This window comes from Sebastes umbrosus, chromosome 6, assembly GCF_015220745.1.
Source record: "Sebastes umbrosus isolate fSebUmb1 chromosome 6, fSebUmb1.pri, whole genome shotgun sequence".
Lineage (NCBI taxonomy): Eukaryota > Metazoa > Chordata > Actinopteri > Perciformes > Sebastidae > Sebastes > Sebastes umbrosus.
In genome coordinates, this window is record NC_051274.1 from 18935683 (window position 1) to 18958928 (window position 23246).

Sequence of the window (23246 nt, forward strand, 5' to 3'; positions counted from 1 at the left end):
TTGTCCATCAGCCTCATCAAATGTGTGTCAATCATACTTTACCGTGGCTGCCGTCTTGACAGCTGTCAAGAGTGATAATTATGGAAAGTGATGGAAGATATCAAGGTTGCTTTCCATGAGAAGAGGACAACCACAATATCCTTCCTGTTCATTTTCAAAGTGTAGGTTTCTGTGGTGAAATGGCTGATAAAGGAAAAAAGTGTGCAGGTAATGGTGCCAAGTTTATGTTAGGCTACAGAGGTGTGTTTTTAATAACCCTAGACTAAGACATGGCCTTTAACTGGGGTGAGCTAACTCAACACTACAATTCACATTTGACATAAATGAAATCACACACTGTGAGCTCAACTGTGCTTTTATTAAACATATAAAAAACATGCAGCAGCAGTGGTAAACACAAAACAGCACGCAGTCAAACACTGAGGCTGCAAACACAATTGTTACAGAGTGACTCACTAACAGTTGTATTCAGTGGTACACACATACCGCACAGTAGCAGGCGACTGAATGGAAACAGTAGTGCTTGTAGCTAATGTGGCTACAAGTTGCATTTTCAACATGTTTAATTTCATGTTTTTTTCTTCACTTTAATATTGTACATTTTGGGGTTTTTTTCTTCCAAAAATGTAAAAATATGTTACAAATTATCCATCACAATCTGTGTAATTATAATTAAGTGTGAACTTGTTGAAGAAACATCCTATTACTGAAAATAAATAATGATATCAAACAACATTCCTCTCCTTCTGATGTCTCTAGTTCATACAACCGTTATGGATGAACATTGTGGAGTGCAATCTGTCAACATTTTTTCTAAAAAGAACAAGGCAATATTTATTTAATAGGCACAAACTTTAACAGATTGATCTCGCTTCATTTCAATACTGATACCAAGTAAAAAGATCAGGCACGAGCAGGGCTTTATGAACACCACACTTTCTGACATGTAGATGTTCTGAGTTCATATGCATCCCCTTTTTCTAAACGATCGCATCTATTGCATGAAAAACAGAGGCATAAATCAGGACGTGGCAGACTGAAATAAACACTTAATCTGTGTTTGTTAAATGCAGATGACCCATTTTCAGAGCAGCAAAAAAAGATGCATGACTTGCCTGCTGACTGGTCAGGTCTATCCATAGAAAAAAATATGTAAATGAAGATCATGCTGCATAAATATACACCACAAGTGCATACTCTTATCTGTATAGTGAAAAACGGTTTTCAGCACCCGTTTCAACTGGTTAGGTCAGCATCCACAGAAAGGAAAAGGGTGAGCCAGAGAGCTAAAAAAAAAAGACAGATACACCCACACATTTTCCGATTGAATGGTCCTTCAGAAAGTGCTCATGGCGATGGAAGTTGAGCAACACGAGTTCATGTTCCGATTTTACTTTTGTGAAAGTTGTGAGGAAGGTATGCGGTAAAAAATAAACCCAAAAGCTTGATGTCTTTTTCTTTTTATGGCACGTGCAAATTCACATTCACTTGTGTCGTCCACAGTACACGGTTTAAGGCTAGATATATCTTTTCAAAGCAACATGCCTTCAAATTTCAGATTGCCACAATTTAAATTAAACAAAATATTTAAACTTAATAACAGACTGTGCATCTAAAAAATATTTCATACTTCATACTTCAGAACGCAACTTTTTCCACAACAGCATTTTCTTTCTTATAAAAATTTCAACAAAGTGACGGCACATTAGCAATGTTTTCTCCCCGTTTTCAGTTGATTTCTCAGGGCACCTTGAAGGACGCACGTTACAGTCCGACAGACGCAAAGATTACAGTATGTCCTCATGTTGTCATCCGAGGGGGCAGCGCCCAGAATCACCCAATAAGCTTGTGCACTGCCAATAATTCAATCATAAACTGGGCTCAAACATCTCTTCGTCGCTCCAGTCAGGGGGTGCATCTGTTCCGAAGTATCGATCCCCGAAGTTTCCTACAAGGACAAAAAAACATCAGCATCAGTTAAAACTGAAGAATAGTAAACATAATGTATAGATCATAGGGGTGGGAATCATCAGAGGCCCCAAGATATGACATTATCGCGATACTAAGGTCATGATACGATCTTATTGCAATTTAAAAAAAATTTCCAATATGCTATGATATGATATGATATGAGTATATCGATAACATATACTGTGATTTATTACTTTTTTTCAACTGCAAATTAAGCAGTTTGTCAACATCTGTTTTATCTAATGAGATATAGTTTTCACTCTGTTCATCTCAGAGTTTTCATTCATATATCTTGAGGTCAGAGTTCGAGGGACCCCTTTGAAAATGGCCATGACAGTTTTTCCTCGCAAAATTTTTTTGAGTAACTTTGGAGTGTTATTACTAATCGATTCTTTAGGTGCAGTTTCATATGATACCAGTATCTTCACTCTACACTGAGCCCGTTAAAACCTCTGAAAGACAGAATAGCGTCTAGGTCCGCTGGCAGGCTGTTGGATTGTTAAGAAGGTAATATTTGATATAATAAAAGATCGATACTCATAATCCATGTATCGATACAATATTGCCATGCAAAATATCGCGATACTATGCTGTATCGATTTTTTCCCCCGCTCCTAATAGATTACACACGCCATGTGGAGAAAAAAAAAAAAATGCAATAAAAAATAAAATCTTATTTTCACCATTACTTACCAATGCCAGGTATGATGTGGAAGAGGTCGTTGACCTCCTTGTCAACAGCTGTGGTGATGATTTTGACCTGTGGGAACGCGTAGGCCACTGAGTGGACTCCCATTTCTGCCATTAGCAAAGACACCAGTAGGATCTTGTCCTCCTGAACGTCATGGTCCTGGAAAATGAAAACACACATGTGAAAAAAGGTTACATGAGGAATGCGATTTAATGCAGGCTAAGGATGTCACAAGAAAACCGATACTTCGGTACCAAGTCGATGCAAAAATTCTGAAAACGTGGGGACAAGAGCTAGTTAATGTGAGCTGTTAGCTCCGTGCAGGACTGTGCTGCTTACAGGCTGCTAACTGACTCAGCTAACGTTAACTAGCTCTCGTCCTGCCGACTTCAATATGGGAGGTACCATTGATTTACATTATGATGCGTTCAGGTTCAGGCATTCAGTAAAAATTAGTGATGGGCGAAGGTGATTGTGATGTGTTCGAATGTAATCTTGTAAAATGTAGTTTTTGGTTAGAAACCTGAATAAATAGGAGATGTTTTCACAGCAATAGATATTGGGAGCATCTTGGTAGCTCACCCGGTAGAGCGGGTGTCCCATGTACCAAGGCTGAGTCCTTATCTGTTGAATCTATGGATGCTAATTTTGAAAGAAAATGTAACCAATAACTGATCTTCGTTAACCGATTATTAACTGTTAAGCGACAAGATTAGTGTGCAGCAGTGTGCCAGCTGCTGTGTAGGAGCACAACAGACAACTGAGTCCTCAGTTCACCCGTCCGGGAGAGTTACTGTAGCAGCCACGGTGCTGCGTGTAGTGTCTCAGACACATGCAGCCGCTTTCCCAGTAACTCTCCACCACACCGTTTAGTTTAGTTTAGCAGGTCGTCACTCTGTGTCTGCCCGGCGTAACGATACTCTGTTTGCCCGGTGTAACGATAACGAGTGTCTGATAAACCGCGTGTGTGTGTGGCGGCGGTGAGTATGGGGTTGTTGGTGGCGTTATAGTAGTGATAGCAGTAGCAGTTTGTGTAGAGTTTATTTGTCGGTGAATAAATCCTACAACTCCTCAGCTCAAGCGAGCTCAAGACGGGAGCCAACTTCCTGTATCTTGCAATGCCGGTTCAGACACTCTTAAGGTGGGCTGTTAAGGTGGTCCATCTTTTTTGTCCTTTAAGTGACGAGCCGCTCCTCTGAGTATTTCTCAGCTTTTTAATGAATTATTAATATTTCTTTTAACCGTTTAACCGATAGCGTTAATCGGTTACAATTCTTATTGTCGGTTAACAGTTAATTATTAACATCCCTGGTTGAATCCTTGACCAGTTTAACTTCCTAACAAAAACCAGTATGCAAACGGTAATAAAGGAGTGTATGTTGAAGTAGATGGGATTTATTGTTTACTTTTGTTTTTTACCGTGGTATCGAATTGGTTTCAAGAATCATGGAATTTCACTGGCATTGGTATTGACTACTACATTCCTGGTATTGCGACATCTCTAATGCAGGTTACGTGGACTCGTGAACAATCAGGCACACCCACCAGTAGGACTCGAACAGCCATCATGGCAGCAGCTCCAGTGGACACCGTACAGTCCATCAGGATCACATGATCTTCACTGATGTCTTTCGGTAGACGCAAGTAATGAAGCTGAAAATGTTTAAAGACAGGATGTGGGTTAATGCCAACATGTAATATACATGAGCAGTACCATCCTGTAGCTATGTCGTGGGTGGCATTATACAGAAATCCCCCAACTCGACAATTTCCTATAAAGGACATGTAGATGAGCAAAAAGAGCTCATTGTGAGATATTGTTATGTATCCATAAGCACATATTTATTTGAAAGTTTCCATATGTAAAAGGACATTAAAGGTATTTATAGGACAATTATGGCAAAATGTTTTACAAATTCTATAAATGAAATCTGTACCTCTGGTTCTCCTGTGTCCTGGTTGGTCTGGATGAGGATCTTGCCGATGCGAACGTCTTTGCAGACGGCTCTCAGAGCGGGCTCCATGGTCTCCCCGGCTCGCAGGATAGACACGCCTGTGATCTAAAGAAAAACAACACCCCCCAAAAAAAAAAAAATTAAACAGAGGTTAATTGCATCAGTTTAGGTAGAGACAAAACTCTTCTGAATGGTCTTTAAAATAAAAAAAAGACGGCAGGAAGTAAATGGAGTTCACTCACCCTCTTCCCGTGGAAACTCCTGCCTTCATAATCCTCTCCCTGGGGAGTCTGGACTGTGTGGACCTGAGATAATATTAAAAATCATAACAGTGTGAGTACTGTGCTGATCACAGTGCTATACTGTACCATAGGAGTCAATCATTTCCTTTTCAAATTTCAGTCACGTTTGTGTAATGCAAACCTGTATCTTATGGTTAAGGTATGGAAACTTTCCATTGTGGTAACTCAATAAGTTTCCATGCTCTTGCCGCTGCTCGCTATGTGTATGTCTATCTGATTCTCTTTTTATCAAATACAAGCACTTACTCTTTTTCCATTCATCTTTATCTTTCCCCATTTCAGGGCCACATAATGCCCTGTGTCTCACTCTGCTGCTGTGTCTTGTCTTTTTATCCATGCTCTCTCTCTCTCTCTCTACTACACGTGTCTCCATCTATGCCCAGGTATCTAATGGTTCAGAGTCAATGTCCTACCTAATGCAAAGGATTACAGAACCTTCATGCAGTCCTATGAATTAATTAACAGTGCATCTCAGTTTTTGGCACCTGCGAAGGCAGGAAGGAGAGCGCTCGCTCGATCAACAAGCGCATCAACCTCTTGGAGTAGAAGATGAACTCGTCGCGGCTGGTTTCCTTGTTTCTAAATGTGGTGATTAGGAAAAGAAAGATACATTTTTAATGATGGTAGCAGCTGAACACCACACTGTTTTTTTTTTTTTTTGTTATTGGAAACAGATGTAGCTGTTAATGTGGGATTCTCAGCTCGTACCTGATGATGGTGTGCATGCCCCTGACCTGGGGTGTACTCTCCAGAACACTGAGGGTCTGGGGGAGTGGTTGGGCCTGGTGTGCAGAAGCCAGCGCTGCCCTGTAACCACGGCAACAAATAGCAGAGCGGGGGTGGTGCGGGGTGAGAGGAGCGGAAAGAGGGAAGACGGACAGATGCATGAATACAACACACATTAAATAAGAATGCAATTAACAGTATGTGCAGGTTCACACACAAGCGTGCGCACACGCCCCGTATGCACATTCAGAAAACACACACACACACACACACAGACGTGTAAGTACATGCAGAAACGTAAATACAACATAAATAATTGTTCAGTAGTAGTTAAGTTGATAATGGTAGTGTGCAACCGCTGTAATAGGATTGCATGGGAAAAAGGCAGATGCACAAAATTGCAAAGCACACAGTGGTAGTGTTTTGAGTATTTCAGTGGAAAATTACGACAGCGCAGACACCATGATCATGGAAAATACGCTAAAACTGACCCGCTTCACGTGATATATATTAGGGGTGGGAAAAAAAATCGATTCACCTATCGTGATTTTTTTTTTTTAATGATTCTGAAATAGATTTTTTAATGCCAGAATTGATATTTTATAGTAACGTGACGTCATATCCGTTCTGTATCCGTCAACCAAAACAAACTACAATGAGCCAAAACGACAAAGCAGAAAACAGCGGAGGGTCTGCATGGACCCGCACCATCACATTTTAAATCCAACGTGGTAAACACTACACATACTGTAAAGTATGGAAACACTTTGGGGTTCACACATTGTCAGGAAAAGCAGAGCTAGATAACATGGCTAAAGCTTCATGCTAACTCTGTCATGGACAGGAAACGTTATCGTATTGTGGTGACGTGCGGTCAAGCCAGCCGTCACCCTCATCTCTGTAGTCAAATCGGCCGACGCTACGACTGTAGAGCACCCATATACTGATAGTTATGTTAAACGCATTCAAACGGCCCCGATGGAGCTGACCATGGATGTATAAAGAGAACGGAGCCAATGGGGAGAGCGAGAGACAGACTTGGCGAAGTTAGCGGAAGTATTCATGTGTGACTACGTCCGTTTTTCAAAATAAGGTGTTAACAAAGGGAACTGTATGTATAAAATACATACTGTATATGGAAATAAGATTGATTGGATTATATTCACCAGAAATATAAAATATGCTCCATGTTCCTTATAAATTAAAAAGGAAACACCACTAATTTGTGAGGGAAAAGTCTTTTGTTCTTTGATTTTTGGGTTGCTGGAAACTTTTTTTATTATAAATAATGCCTGAGAATGACTGATATATTTTATTCAGGACAGTAAAATCAAACATTTTAATGTATTAATTTAGATATTTTATTTATTATTTTATTTGTTTTATATTAAAAGTCCCTAGAAGTGTATGATTTAACTTTTTCCCATGGTCTAGTGTTAAAAAAGTTAACAAAAATTGCAATAAATCGTAATATCGAATCACAATACTTGTAGAATCGCAATACTTAAAAATCTCAATACATATTGAATCGGCATCCAAGTATCGTGATAGTATCGAATCAGGAGATAGGTGTATCATCCCTAATATATATATATATATATATATATATATATATTTATGGATTTGAAATAAATGCATGATGGTTATTTTCCATGATACGTCTCTACTACTTGTAATAATTCCCTAGGACTCCACACAGTAACATTAGGTTTAATAAATATCTAGTAAGCCTGTAGCCTCAGGTCTACCCAGGGCTCTAGAGGATCAGACACACTGTTGCAAATACTCAGTGATGCAGTCACTCCAGTATCCACAATGTCACTGAGATACACATTAACCAGATGCAAAGAAAAGAAGAAAACATAGCAAATCTGCTCACATATCCCAGCGAAGTTTCCTCTATAGGGAGAGTTTTGTTCGACGAAACACAACAACAATCACAAACAGACGGGGACAAAAAAAGGACGAAAAACAACAGATAAGAGGAGGAAAAAAATGAGAAAGAGACACAACATCAGGTGGATGAAGAGATGAAGGGATTATCGCACACAGTGAAAAGTGTGACAGCCGAGACTTGGAAATGTCAAACGTCTCGGAAATGCGCTTACCACCGAGGTAGTCTGCCATTTAAAGTAAAAATAGTATTACATGGTTATCAATTAGTGTATCATGATTTAGGGAAGAAATGAAGTAACAGGCCATGCTGTAAAAGATCTCTACAGATACTGGGGTAAAAGAGAGACGTTTTTTTTAATAATTATTTTTTTTATATCTACACACGTGCATCCATTGTATGTACGCGTGGGAGGTGCACAAGCTATCGTGCGGCTGTCACTCTTTCACCGTGTAGATCAGTAGAGGTTGGTATTTCAGCTCACAGGCCCCAGCACATCCTGTGTCTAAAGACAGGCACCAAGCTCACTTCCTGTCTCTCTCTCTGTCTCTGATGCTGTGGCCGACATTCAATGGAAAAACTCAGCAGCGCTTTGTAGTAGGGTATTGGAAACTTTCTCTGTGGCTGAGAGGTATGTGATAGTCAACAATAGCTGTAGCAAGAGCTTCCTCTCTCTCGCTTTTTCTGTTATAGTCACTCTCTCTCCTGTTCTCGCTGAAAGGAGGGGTCAGTGACTCGACTCATTGGTGTATTTTTAGACACAGAAGGCAGGAAGAGTGCAAGTTGTCATTTCTCTACAAGATAGAGAAAAAGGAAAACCAACGTCTTTACACTAAATGCTGGCTGCACCACACCACGATCAAACTTTTGATCGTTTGAGCAGCTTTCATGCTGTTTTTATATTTATTCCATGCTGGTGTGGACTACAATATTTTGGCCCAGTCTCACACTCTTATGATTGATCATTTAATAGCTATTATTTGCTCTACATATACAACAGTGCCGCCTGGTGATGTGCCACGGCAGCCAGCAGATCGGTAGAAGGTAGAGATTGGTTTTGCTGGCCTCTTTATATCTCTCTCTCTCCCGGTAAGAAACTGGAGCAGTCGGGGGAATTGGACAGATGGTGAGGAGAGAATGATAGACAGGATAAAGGCCACTCTACCTGACGCTGAGCTCGCGCTGTGAGCCATGGAGGGATTTGGGGTGGAGAGGGAGTGGGGGGGGGGGGGGGAGGGTGAGAAAGCAGTCCATCAGTGGCGTGTGTGCGTTAATGTGTGTGTGTATGGTGGGGAGAAAACAAAGCATTGTGGCACAAAGTGCTCCCTACGAGCAAAAATGTGCCTCTGGTGACAATTAGTGCATGTTGCACAACAAATAAGTCCAAACAGCAGCACACACTCTAGTTCAGTATTGAAACGCTCATTCTCAATTATATTATTGTGTGTCAGGATTTAATTATTCCACAATAATAAAATGATATGTGACATTTTCAATTCACCCGAAAATGTACGCTAAATCGAAAAAAAAAAATGTTTTGAAATTAGTTTGATATGGATGAATATCAACCAGGGATTAATACTGTTAATGCAAATGTTATTAAAAAAAATATGTTCAAACAGGAGCTGCAAATGTCTGGAGACTCTTAATTAATCTGAATATTTCTTCTGTTGATTTGTGTTGGCCAACCCCTCATTACAGCATGTTTACCATTCACCTAACTCTGTCCTGAATGCATATTTAAAGGGTTATATTCACATTTATATAAACCTGTAGGGCATCCTAACTTAAAGGAATATTCCACCCACAAAATGATCATTTGTATATCAATTACTCACCCTGTGTTACTGTGAATTCTTGAAGAAAACATTGTTTTTCTCGCATGCCTTCACGCTGAACAAGGAAATCCAATAATGGAGAAAATTCCATATAAACAGTCTCATGCTTGCACAGGTGCACTACTTGTGCGTGCAAGTGCTGTTTATGTGGACGTTTTTTTCTTAAAAAATTACTCAAACCAATAAATCGATCATCAAAATAATTGGTGATTAATTTAATAGTTGACAACTAATGGATTAATGGTTGCAGCTCTACTCCGTTCACCATCGAGGCATGTGAGAAAAACAAAAGTTTTCTTCAAGTGCTGAAGGTAACACAGGGTGAGTAATTGATATACAAATGATCATTTTGGGGGTAAAATAATCCTTTAAGACGGAGAAGCAGAGATGTAGAAATGTAATCAATTACCAAAGTAAAAATAATATCTAATAAAATCGTATCTTTGTGTTCACACTTAGTTAAACGAGCCCAGAGCAATCATGCTCATTCATCCTCCCATATAATCATTTTCCGTCCACTAGAGGGAGCGATGAAACTTGTAATCACTGACAAACAGATTTAAGGGTTGCTGGTTGCGGCTACACCCTTACTGAGTAAGCAACAGTATGCTAAAAATGCTTTCAGTTCTAACATTCTCTCTGTGAGAGTGTGTGTGTAGGTCTGTTAGTGTGACCTCTCTTACCTCCTCCAGCTGACTGTGGACATGCTGCACGATCAAATCGATGGCCACCGTGTTGCAACCGCCTGACGGGACGATATACAGAAAAAGAAAAGTGGTGTGATGTTAACTTGGAATATTGGGAGCTCAAAAATAAAGTGACTTATTTAGTTTAACAGCATCAAAATGCAAGAAAATGTGACTAAATTCAAAAACACAACGCCACCTTTTTATATTACTAGTGTCGTAGTAGTAGTGACCTGTATACTGTAAATGTAAATATGTGTATTTGTGGAGTGTGCACGCACCACGTGGCACCACAATATCAGCCAGGCGCATGGTGGGTTCAATGTACTGCTCAAACGCTGGCTTGACAAACTTGTTGTACTGTTTGATGACGCCCTCGATGTCTCGGCCCCGATCTAAAATGTCCCTCCTCAACCGACGCACCAGCCGGATGTCAGAGTCGGTGTCCACAAAGATCTTCATGTCCAGCAGCTGTCAGGAGAACATGAAACAAAATGTTTAGCTGAACATGAAGCTTTGTATCACACATTCAAAGATGACACACAAAAAAAAAATAGCAAGCTAAATATACCATCTTCATCCTATTTTTAGTTTCTTTGTGGTATTTTAGGTCAAACTCTAGGAGCATCATTTAGCTTACAGTTATGTCTCATGATATTTGAATTATCATTAACTTTGATTTAATTAATTTGCTTGACATTGATATTTCCGTTTCTTGACATTCAGTGTGAAATGCTCAGACAAAAAATGGGTTTTGAAATGAGTCTGATATGGATGAAAGCAAAAATGAACCCGGATGAGGACAACTCAGCTGTTGAAACGCTGTTTTCTTTTTAAATAAATTATCACATTGGAGCTGCAAGTGTGCAGGGACTCTTAATTAATCTTTATAATTTATTCTGTTTTATTTTTGTCAGCCTCATTACAACAGGTGTGTGTTCAACCTACTTCTGTCCTGAAAGTAAGATTAAAGGGCCATCGTGTTTTTAATTACATAAATTGCAGTTATATTCATAAGTACAGTATCTTATTGGACAGATGGACTTGTAGATGAAAAAATGTTTCAACTCATAATTATTATCTCCAATATTTATAATCACTCTGTTATCAAGAAAACCTTTAACTGCATCTGAAAACATTAACTTTGTTGCATTTGTGTATTGAAATACAGATAAAAGATAAATCCATTAAATACTGTAAGTGACATTTTACAGTTTAAAAATAAATGCGTTGGTGCCCTCTAGTGGAAAAATGATGTCACTTCAAACACATCTTGCAATTTCTTGGCACTTATCAGCCGACATATATGCAGACATAAATATATCTGTAATATCAGCCAACCTACATATCTGTTCCACTCCAGTGTTTTTGAATTTGTTTACATTTTAATCCTGGTTTAAAACACTTGATGAGCTTGTTTTTGCACAGATACAAATAAATGTGACACCAGGACTGACCAGCTGAACAAGTTAATAAGCTTGCCCTTACCTGCAAGAGCATTTTATCTGCGAAGGACATGATTCCCTCAAAGATGATAACACTGGCTCCATACACGGTTTTCTGTGGTGGACACACGTGCATGTATTATTACAGTACAATGTACAAACAGGCAACAATCCTCCTGATCAATCCTAATCTTGCCGCTGATGAGAGAATGTCTAAATGTAGTTGATGAACATGAAAGTATAAAAACAAGAAATCACAATAATGGCTTGTCAGTGACCATCTGGAGGAGCAGATTTGCAGTGTGACTCTGAACCTCTGGCGAGGGAGATTAAAAACCTCTTATGGTTATGGAGAAATTCAGATTATAACTCTGGTGCGATTACTCATTAACTCGCAAAGTGCACTGCCATGTTGGGTGTTGGATGTGTGCATTCATCCTTACCCAGTCCTTCTGTCTCCCGTGAGTTGTAAAGTCATAAACAGGGATCTTCACGCTCTTGCCCTGTTTGAGTTTGTACAGGGTGTGTGTCAGCAAATCAAAGTCAAAGGCGTCGGGGTGGTCGAAGTTGTAGTCGTTGCTGGCAGCCAGAGTCTGCTGATCTGGGGTCAGGACCTGAGGATCGCAACAATGCTGGAATTACTTTACAGCAAAGACAACAAAAAATCATTTCCTGAGCGAAATATTTCATCTCTCTTATGGCGCATTCACAACAAAAACGAAGCAAACTTGTACACGGCGCGATTACATACAAAGTCAATGCAAAGAGGTGAATAAATGCAAATTTGCGCCAGGTGATGCAAATGGTGCGAATGATGTGACGCAAACACATAAACTTTGCGTCAATCGTTATTCACACAAATTTAAATTTTTTAACTGGAGCGAGAAATTAGCCTGTCGCGAAAGCCTATCAGCATTGAGATGCTGTAGCCACTGAAGTCTTGAAATTGATGAATCAGAGGTGGAGGAGAAACTTATTGTGGCTGTTTGCAGGCACCCAGAGCTACGATTGTACCTCATATTTGTACAGAGACCGGACAAAACTCCTCAAAACTGTTTATAAATGCATGTGTGTATAAACCACAAACTGTCTATGGTATAAACAACAACGTCACTGCCATATTTATGCCTAGATGACGTTATGCTGAGTGTTGATGGAGCAGCAACAATGTTAGCATAGCCTGGCACTGATTGATCCGAACTCCATTCAGAAAACAAGCATTTTAAAAGTTGTTTGCTTGTCGTCTTGCGGACAGCCCTGACAAAGCATGAATTCAGACCTTACAAATCAACATTATTAAGTAGTTATTTTGGCATCAATTCGATCTGTTCATTGCATTTAAATCACAGCAAAATCTGTTTATTTTGGGTTCATACCACAGTAGCGACATGTGGCTTGCTAGATACAGTCAGTGCAATGGCACTGTATGTGAATACAGCTGCCGCTGGGTGATGTTATGAACCCAGACAACACGGCGTTTAGTTTTCCAAAATATCTGGGACTTCCATAACATGTACGAAGCAGCAACAGTGGTTATTTCTTCCATGGTTGATGGTGGAAATGGCAGAAAGAAAAGTTGTTGTTGATATAGAGACAAGCTCCTTCTCCTCTCTGGCACGTCTAGAGTGAGTGACACGAATGAACACAAATGATCCCAGCGGCACAACTCGGACGAGTAAAGTGAGGCGAAAATTTGCTCTTTGTGTGAACACAACATTCCTTTCTGGCTTTTGCTAAGACGCACATTGCATTTGCATATCAAGATAAAAAAAAAAAAGACTGATAACAAATTTGACACAAATACATTCAAATAAAAAAACAAGCACGCACGCTCAAATACTGGTTTACCTATTCATTTACAAACGCTTGTGCAAAAACACTTAGACACAGATCGCTGTTCAAGAGCAGTTGAAGTTAGGGGACCTAAATTTAGGACGACATCATGCGCCACTGTGACGTCTGAACCAGGTGGTGTGTGTGTCTATGTGTGTGTGTGTCTGTGCGTGTGTGCGCGCCCTTAGGGTGGTTGAGCATAAAAACCCAGACCTTGTATTTGGCAGTTTCAGGACAGCAACACCCCCTTCTCAAGGGAACTGATTTACACACTTAATATGATAAACTGGTGTTACAGGCTCTCTGGGGGCCGTGACCAAACATGAGGAATCCGCAACAGAAGAACAGCAGATTATGAATTTGGAAAGACATAAATTCTACGCGAAATGTTTCGGATGCCGACCTCGGGTGTTGCAGTGTGCAGACTGGCCCTTGCTGAGGGCGACAGTTCCACAGTTCCACTGGCCACTGGTAAATCCCTCCCACTCTGCACAGCCTGAACCGCTGCTGTCAGATTGTGACAGGATTACATAACCGGAGAGTGGGTGGAGGTGCAGAGGGGCAAGAATGATGGCTCTTGCTTGATTGCTCTCCACCACTATTTTTTTTCTCTCCCCCAACACTACTGTGCATCTCTTTTGACTCATCCGCCCTCTAATATTTTATCCTTTCTGTCTCCTTTCTCTCCAGTCACTGAGGCAAACCTGTTCTCTTCTTGTGCACCCAGTCTCACTCTTTCCCTTCCTTCAGGCCACTGGGGGGGTTAGCAGCCATACAAAAACAGAGATGACGTACTGATATAAGTGATTTATTGGACTTATCTGATGTTAAGATTTTAATCAATTTTAATTAAGAGCCTGAAAGCATTTGGATGTGATGTGGGGACATGAACAAACGTGTCAGGTACGCTGTATTTTAAGTAATAATAGGCATCCAGTATCTTAACCATGCGTTACAACATTCATAAACAGGTGCGCGGTTGCATACATATGGACACACATACTATCAATACATACCACACATACTGCACACACATGCCCACCTTGTAAAAAGAGTCCATTGAGAGGAGCACAACCCATGGAACATCTAGAGCTTCAATGATCTTCCTGGCTGCGGTCGTCTTTCCTGAAGCGCTGCCGCCACACAGACCTGTGACAGAAGATTGACATAGAGACGTTAAGTAATTTTAAAATACCTTTGCTTGGTGGGAACGTACTGCACAAGCACTAGCTTGACAGGGCGCCCTATTATGTGCCTGTTGAGATGGCTTTAGGCTATTACTGTACTTTCATGTAGCGAGGCAGACAGAACCAGATACCACAGCTTTAAGGTAAACATCCTAATAACGGGTGAAGGGAGCGAAGCAGCAGAGCCGTCTCTAACTCACTAAGTTGAAATGTCAAAAACGACTGTGAATGAGCTTGTCAATACACATTAGAAGTAGATAAGGTCATCGCTTATTTCTGCAAAAGACACTTCTTATCTGCTTATACAGGGTATCAGTTAACTTTCTTTTAGGGCTGTCAATCAATTCATAATTATATTTAATAATATTTAATCACGATTAATTGCATGATTGTCCATAGTTAATCATGATTAATCGCAAATTAATCACACATTTTTATCAAAATATACATTAAAGGGAGATTTGTCAAGTATTTAATACTATTATCAACATGGGAGTGGACAAATATGCTTGCTTTGTGCAAATGTATGTATATATTTATTATTGGAAATCAATTAACAACACAAAACAATGACAAATATTGTCCAGAAACCCTCACAGGTACTGCATTTAGCATAAACAAATATGCTCAAATTATAACATGGCAAACTGCAGCCCAACAGGCAACAACATCTGTCAGTGTGTCAGTTTGCTGACTTGACTATGACTTGCCCCAAACTGCATGTGATTATCATAAAGTGGGCATGTCTGTAAAGGGGAGACTCGTGGGTACCCATAGAACCCATTTTCAAATTAGTGGCGTTAAAACAAATTTGCGTTATCATTGCGTTAACTTTGACAGCCCTACTTTCTTTCCAACACAGAAATATTCCTGTGTCAAACAGACCTTTAAGTTCAAAAGTGTTACAGTAAGGTACTCTTTAGATTTAGACTTTGGGCTCAGTTCTTGATCTAGTCTAGGGCTGCTTTTTCCTTCAGTTTTGAGAACTCGTATTGGCACTATGTGTTTATATTTATTCTGATGTATGACATTGTATACAAACATACTACTTCCTGTTTACATTCAGTTTTCCCATCTGAAATACTGTCTTCCACAAAATTACAAATTTACATTACTATTTTATATTTACTTATGTTTATATGTCTACATTTTAACTGCACTATTTTATGCCTTAGATTATCATTTCGCTTTTACTTTTACTTGTGTGATTTCCCCTTGTATATATACATATTAAATGAACATCGTTGAAGGAACCTGAAACCAAAGATGTTCATTGCCAATGACTACTTTGCTGGAATTTACAAATGAAAAAAATAAAGAACCGTGAACTCTAAATGAAGCAAAGCCATAAAAGGAAAGAAAACATCAGTGTTGTTGCATTGTGGCTTGTATATCTTTGAGTGTCCTACCGATGACGAAGGCCTCTTTGGACTGGGCCCCGTGCTCGTTGTACCAGGGCGGTCGGCCAGCGGTGTAGATGGTTCTTTTGTTGGTGCGTAGGAGAGGAGGCTCGGACTTGCACTGACTGGTGGTCCTCTTCCTGGGTGAAAGGCCTGTGCTTACCGAGGGGAGAAGCCGGTCCAGTGATCCATCGCCGCCTCCACTGTAAAGCAACAAACACACAACAAAGCATGACATCACTGTTGTTGGTATATATTTTATAGAACTGGACAAATTACTGGTTTTGAATACAACTCTATAACTCTTAAAAAGGAGCAATTTTGTGCCTGTTTTTTGTTTTTTTTTGGCCCGGGCATACATAAGCTAAATCATCGTCATTATAAACGATTGCATCTTATTAAATGCTATACACAGCTTTAAGTTACAGCATTTTTAAGAGAAGCTCCTTCCTGTAACAAAACAAACGGGGTAACTGTGGGATAGTAATGCAGATGGACTTCACAGTGACCCAGTTTACTGATAGCAAACAAGACTGAGCTAGTGTTGTGTGTTGCCTCCTGTCGCGGGTTAATGTTTAGTTTTTACATCTTCAACGGGGAGCTTTGTTCACTCTTGAACAGTAGAACTGCTTCAGGTACTAAAGTACACTATGTTACCTCAATGGAAACATGTTGACTCGACAACTACACGACTACAATCCTCCGATCAGTTGTGCAACCGAATGCAAGGAGGATGTTACCAGTGACTAAGGCCATTGCAATGATGTGTTTTGACAGATAACAGGATAAAAAGGTCCTCATAAACAAATGACAAGAAGCTCATTCAAAACAGGTATGAGACTCTCATGGGTGTGTATTTGCATGAACTATTGAAACTAGACACGTTTGTCAATCACATCTTCTATGCAACACAATCGCAATACTGATGAATTTCCACTAAGAGAAAATTTATGTAATACCTATTGCAAGTATCTTGTGTTTCAACACCAAAAAAAATTGCATCTACAGACTTTTGTAACGGTATCTGACTGCAATATAGTTAGTAATTGCTCCATCCAGAGAACACAAGTTTAATTTTGTGAAATTACAAGAGGAAAGTAAAGAAGAATGAGCAGTAACATTCAGTTAATTAAGATTCAAAGCAGAGAACGACACTCATACAAAGAACTGGTCCAACCCGTTGCTGAGTAACCCGTCTAGTACTCTACTTCTCCTCTCATGAAGTCTGCGGTGCCTGAAGATTTGACTACTTGGACATCATCGGCGAAGCATCACATTTAATTCACTGATGCCAAATAGTAAACCGCACAATATCACCAAGAAGCATTGCCAAAACAAATGCTGTCTTAGCTGTTTTCCAAACGCAAGTTTCTTTGAGTGACAAGTCTAATAGCAACACTTACTGCAGTATTCGAGACATCCACACTTCACCCAGTGAGGATTGTAAAAAGCCAGACGCCATAACTGTAGTGAGCTGTGTTCCCACTGCACCTCTGTCTATTTCTCTGTTATTCAGTAAACTCCACATATTTATAGAGACCATACACCTCCCTATGTGGAGTGTCAAGAGGTCAGATGTGAAGCAAACAAAAAAGAGCAAAGATTTTTCTTATCACATCAGGGTCACCTGAGTTTGGATGGAGCCAGGGAGCGAGTTATAACTGAGAGAACACATAGAGGCATGAGCCGGCATGGCACACGTAACTTGGGTTATCAGTTGAAGCCAAACCAGGGTGCCATATAAGATTAGCCTAGTTGACTGTGCTGAATCATACCCTTGTGCAGTGGCTACAGTCACAGCACTCAGTACTCATAAACATAACATACACTTGTCTAGGAATGTGAAAAGAAAAGGTTGTCAAGAGGTCTCAGTGCAGGCAAGAAGAGTACACATGGGGACCACCTCAGCCTCAAAGGTCAGCAGCGGTCAATGATACTAGTAGCAGTAAATAAGGCAGAGGCAAACACTGCATGTTGCTTCTTTTTCCCTCCTTAGAAAATAGGATTCTTGGCTCTGCGGAGGATCTTTACAAAGATGGATTAAAGGCAACACATGGCATTAATTTGACAAGACCCAACCACAAATCTACGGCGCATGACTACAAATTCTCAGTTCTCAATGTAACAAAATACAAATGTTTTCCAATGTTGCTACAGATATATACTGTATGATTATATTACATATTCCTGAAAGTATAAAATAATTAAATATGTTCATTCTAAATGAACTATTCTGCTGTTTGCGTCTGACAAAACTCCTCACACACCTAAAACAAAACTTTTTCATTACAATTTGAATCTTTCATTTGTGTTTACAGAACTGTGTAAAATGACAACGTGATATGATCGTATCATCACAATATTCCACTAAAACACAAAAGCAACTATTACAGTCACTCACGCCAAATGTATGTTGCTAAGAGGCGGATGCAAACTTTCCCAAAGCATATCCACTAAAACCTGAAGGCTACATCAAAGTGAGCTATAGAGACTGCAGTTGTCTCTCCTGTTTATCCACTTTTTGAAGAGACTTAAACCTCTCACAGGGTGGAAGAGCAAAAACACTCAATTGTTAGTACAGGAGAAGAAAAAAGAAGAAAAAAAAAAACTTTCAAGAAGTAAATAAATAAATAAAATGCACTTACCTGCCATCAGATCTTAGAGTCCAACAACCAGATATTCTAGCTCCTGAGTATGATGGTAGAGAGTTCATAACTGGAGAAAAGTATACACTGTGTGTACTCCGCAAGTTGTGTTTTAATCCTAAATTACTTCCAACACGTATACTCAGTATATATGCACACTCCCGCAACAATAAAGCACTTAACAGCACTGCCCTCTGGTACAACACATCCAGAGGTACAGTAGAGGGTGGGCAATATAGAGGGGAGTCGGATTAGATGAGAAACGAAACTTTAAGCATCTGTTTAGCTTTCTGTTTCTTCCATTCAGTGGAGCAATAGAGGGAGAGAGAATGCACTGCAGCCTGGTAGAGAGAGAGAACGCACTCTAAGTGTGAAACTACAGCACAGCTTTTCCCTCCTCTTTCACTCGCTCTCCACTCCTCCCCTCAGTCGTCCGGCCAACAAATGTAAGAGGATAACCTACCCTACAGATTATGTTCATTAGGGGGTATTAATAGCAGCAGGTTAGAGCCAGACCTTCCCACTCCTGTCACACACACACACACACACACACACACACACACACATACATACATACATACATAAACACACACACATGCCAAGCTTGGGTCATCTGTTTCTGATAGTCATATGTGGCTGGAGCTGAAAGAGGAACCAGAAGAGAGCGACAGAGACACCGATAAACAAACTGGGAAAAAAAGAAGAACTGGGAAAAAACTCCTCCCTCCTCCGCTTCAGGCTGTGTTTGGGAAGAGAGGGAGGGAGAGAGAAAGAAGGGAAGGGCAGAGAGGAGGCAATGTGTTTTCCCCCTGCGGGGACTGGCTATGTCTCCATGAGCCGTACACCAGAGTCTGGAGACGTCAACACGACAGCAAACACACACACACACACACACACACACACACAAACACACACAAACACACACACACACACACACACACACACACAGTGGAGTGTGTATAAACAGCATGATGAAACCCAACACTACCTCTACTGCTCTATCAGCTGACAGAGGAACAACCCTAGGCAATGCACACAACACATAAACACACATGCACGCACTCCTCCCGGGCCACGACTTGCACAGACAAACAAATCATTATTCTCAGAGATCAGAGGAGACAGACTAGGCTAATTGTTTGCCAGTGCAGCAAAAAAACAAACCCCAAGAACGGCGCAGCAGGCCACCGCTCACGAACCGCATCGCTTAGAGAAGCTACTTTTAAACTAACATTTAAAGCATATTTGGACTTCACAAGACCTCATTTTGGTTTACTTCCTCGTTAAAACCACAGGGGCGGGGGGGAGGGGGAGAGGACAAACAGGGCTTTAGTGTTTTGCTCTAATCTTCACTATAGTTTTGGGACTGTCGCTGTTGCTTTAAACTGCAGCCAGGAGACAGCTGCAAAGCAAGAAAGTCACATCGAAACAAGAAGCCTGAACTGGTTGCTATGCCAAATATTCAGCCGTCTCTCCATGGCTACAGATACACTCAGGAAGGGTCATTGGTCCGAGCTGAAATGACATTTACTAATATATAGGGCTGTCAATCAATTCAAATATTTAATCGCCATTAATCGCATGATTGCCCATAGTTAATCACGATTAATCACAAATTAATCGCACATTTTTATCTGTTCAAAATGTACCTTAAAGGGAGATTTCAAGTATTTAATACTATTATCAACATGGGAGTGGGCAAATATTCTTGCTTTATGCATATGAATGTATATATTTATTATTGGAAATCAATTAACAACACAAAACAATGACAAATATTGTCCAGAAACCCTCACAGGTACTGCATTTAGCATAAACAAATATGCTCACATCATAACATAGCAAACTCAAGCCCAACAGGCAACAACAGCTGTCAGTGTGTCAGGGTGCTGACTCGACTATGACTTGCTCTAAACTGCATGTGATTATCATAAAGTGGGCGTGACGGTAAAGAGGAGAATCGTGGGTAGCCATAGAACCCATTTTCATTCACATATCTTGAGGTCAGAGGTCAAGGGACCCCTTTGAAAATGGCCATAACAGTTTTTCCTCACCTTCCTCACTTTGTGGAAGTTTGGAGTATTTAACCTCCTTCACGACAAGCTAGTATGACATCCATTACCAATGGATTCCTGAGGTTTTCTAGTTTCATACGAGGCCAGTATCTTCACTCTAGCTTTAAAACTCTGCAATCGCAAGCTGCATTAATGCGTTAAAGAAATTAGTGGCGTTAAAACAAATTTGCATTAACATATTATTATCGCTTTAAATTTCACAGCCCTACTAATATTGTCAAGTACAGTGAGAGAAATGTAATACAATGTGGAACAAATCCATTTGTGTCTCATTTCTTAAAAGAAAAAGAGGGCATAAAGATACAAGATAGTTCAACATGATCCAAATTCCAAGTATTCTTGTCTATTTTTTTAAACTAGGACAGAGTTATGCAAGTAGATATACTGTACATAGGGTGAACAAAATAACTAACCATAACCGTGCAGCTAAATAAAATCTTTGCAAAGCTTGTAATGTTTAATTTCTTTTTATTCATTCTGTAACTTTTTTGAGGCTACAGTTTGTGGTTCTTTTGAGTTGGATTACATAATATTCACCTACTTAAGGCGGCTGTCTGTAAATTGTGGTAACATAATTTCTGCCAATTTCACATCATCAAAATCACCCCCAAAGCTCCTGTGTTAACTCACAGCTCCACACCTGAATACCTCTTTGCAGCAATATTGTAGTGATGTGTCTGTCGCGAACGAGCTGGCTCAAAGAGCCGGCTCTTTTAAGTGAACGATGGGAGCCGGCTCCCGTCCGAGAGCTGTTTTTCTTTTTTTATTAATTCAAGGCAGAATGATAGGACGATCTTCTCTGTGCTACGTGCACTCCATGCACGGACTGTGACTGAATGTTGTGTTAATGACGTCCGTGCAACCAATCAGGTGATGACAGACAAGGATCATACCATCAAGCAGGGAGGGGCGGAGGTGCGTGGCGCGCTGACGGTCTACAGGTAAAGAGCAGGAGGAAGAGGAGGAGACAAAGAGAGAGAGGAGTGCGGTGCGCGAATAGCAGACAAGATGAGTGACAGTCGGAAACGAAGCAGCATGTAAAATTATGGTATTCAGGAAATTATAAGGTTTATTATAATTATATTGAATAATTTAAGTGATATATGCCCAAACATACTAATCAAAAATCAAAACAGCGCATGAATTATAAGACAGAAGTGGTAAAAACGAAGAACCGTTTCTTCTTGGTGAGCCGAGCCAAACGATCTGGCTCACTACAAAGAGCCGTAATTCCCATCACTACAATATTGATGCCAACAAGGCTTTGCCATGTTAAACTGAATCATGTGAGTATAACTTTAATGCTTGTGAAACCGGTTCAGTGAGTAAACCCAAACAAGGAAGAAGCCTTCAGTGGATAGACCAGTGCAGCAACTCCCTCTTGTGGCTCAGTGAGGTTAACTAAGTTCAAGGCTTGTTTTTTGCAGAGAGAGAGATGACTAACTGGGTCAGTATTACAGTATGACATCATCTATATTCACCTACAGTATTAGTCACCTAAATGAAATGTCATCATTATTCCTGTAGCCTTATATTTCTCCCTGAGAGGAGGACAATGTGTTTGTCAGTATTGTACTCATGACACCATGCCATGCTTCTCCTCTCTATACCCAATACATCTTTTACTGCTTTATTCAGACTATGAATCTCTCTCTAGCTACACCCATCACACCTTTATGTTAGCATACTTGAGCTGAGGTTAATCTATTGTTAATGGTTTTAAGAGGATGATAATGAAGTTATGCCAGCAGGGCACCTCGTGCTATGTGACTGAGTTAGAAGAAAGAGTGGACAAAACGACGGATTGAAAGCCCATTGCGTTAATATGACATGTGTAATAAACTAATAGTTAGGCTGTAACTACCTGGCTGCCTTTACAGCCACGTGTTAACTAGTTGTATGTGTATATATAAGGTAACAGTGAAGGCTCACAGTGTGACAGGTTCGTGTTTCCGGTAAAGATGCTGGCAGTGAATTATGTGTTTTTTATAGAGAAAAGTAAGGCCAAAAACATCGTTTTATGTAGTTAATGGTTTCCAAAAAAACCATCCAAGATGTGTTTGAAAAACCCGTTTTACCTGATGGACACAGGGGCAGCTTTCTCTTCGTTCTCCATCTTTGGGAGCCTTTCTTCCCTGCTAACGGCAGACATCAGCTAGCTTACTCTGCTCTGTCTGTTGACAATCAGGTGGGAAGCTAGCGTTTACTGTGCTGAGGCATCATGGGGCTTGTAGGCGTAGCGCGTTTCACCGCTAGCGTCAGCCCCCGCAGATGGACTTCAAGCCCCAGAATGCATCTGTGCCGTTCTTTCTTTCTATATACAGTCAGCAGCGTGTTACTGTATCATTATCACACAGTGCTTTATTTCACAAAGCTGGCAGAAGGAGAGGTTCAACCCCCATATGGGTTCATCGGGACACCACGTCTGAGATCTTGGATATGAATACTAACTTTTATTATCTTATTATTATTCTATTACATAGATATATTACTTTATTACATATATATATATATATATATATATATATATATATATATGGATCTATCTAAATAAAGATAGATACATCCATATCTAAATATAGATAGATAGATATGGAT

The 23246-nt window shown here is 40.2% G+C and overlaps 1 protein-coding gene across 4 annotated transcripts; it reads right to left on the bottom strand.

Annotated features, from left to right (window-relative positions):
• Positions 1-339: 339 nt before the first annotated feature.
• On the bottom strand, positions 340-22862 carry uckl1b (uridine-cytidine kinase 1-like 1b). Of its 4 annotated transcripts, none has more exons than XM_037772317.1 (15): positions 22727-22862; positions 15938-16131; positions 14384-14490; positions 11952-12122; positions 11552-11623; positions 10345-10534; positions 10061-10122; positions 7525-7544; positions 5628-5726; positions 5405-5498; positions 4860-4922; positions 4600-4722; positions 4208-4315; positions 2665-2821; positions 340-1948 (listed from the first exon to the last, which is right to left on the bottom strand). In XM_037772317.1, exons 1-15 carry the CDS (start codon positions 22798-22800, stop codon positions 1869-1871), a joined length of 1614 nt encoding a protein of 537 aa, XP_037628245.1. In that variant the 5' UTR covers positions 22801-22862; the 3' UTR covers positions 340-1868. The 4 variants fall into 4 exon arrangements, with proteins under 4 accessions (XP_037628245.1, XP_037628246.1, XP_037628247.1 ...); XM_037772318.1 differs by lacking the exon at positions 7525-7544 and adding an exon at positions 8705-8721 and having other exon boundaries at positions 1812-1948; XM_037772319.1 differs by lacking the exon at positions 22727-22862 and adding an exon at positions 18574-19219 and having other exon boundaries at positions 1812-1948.
• Positions 22863-23246: the final 384 nt, after the last annotated feature.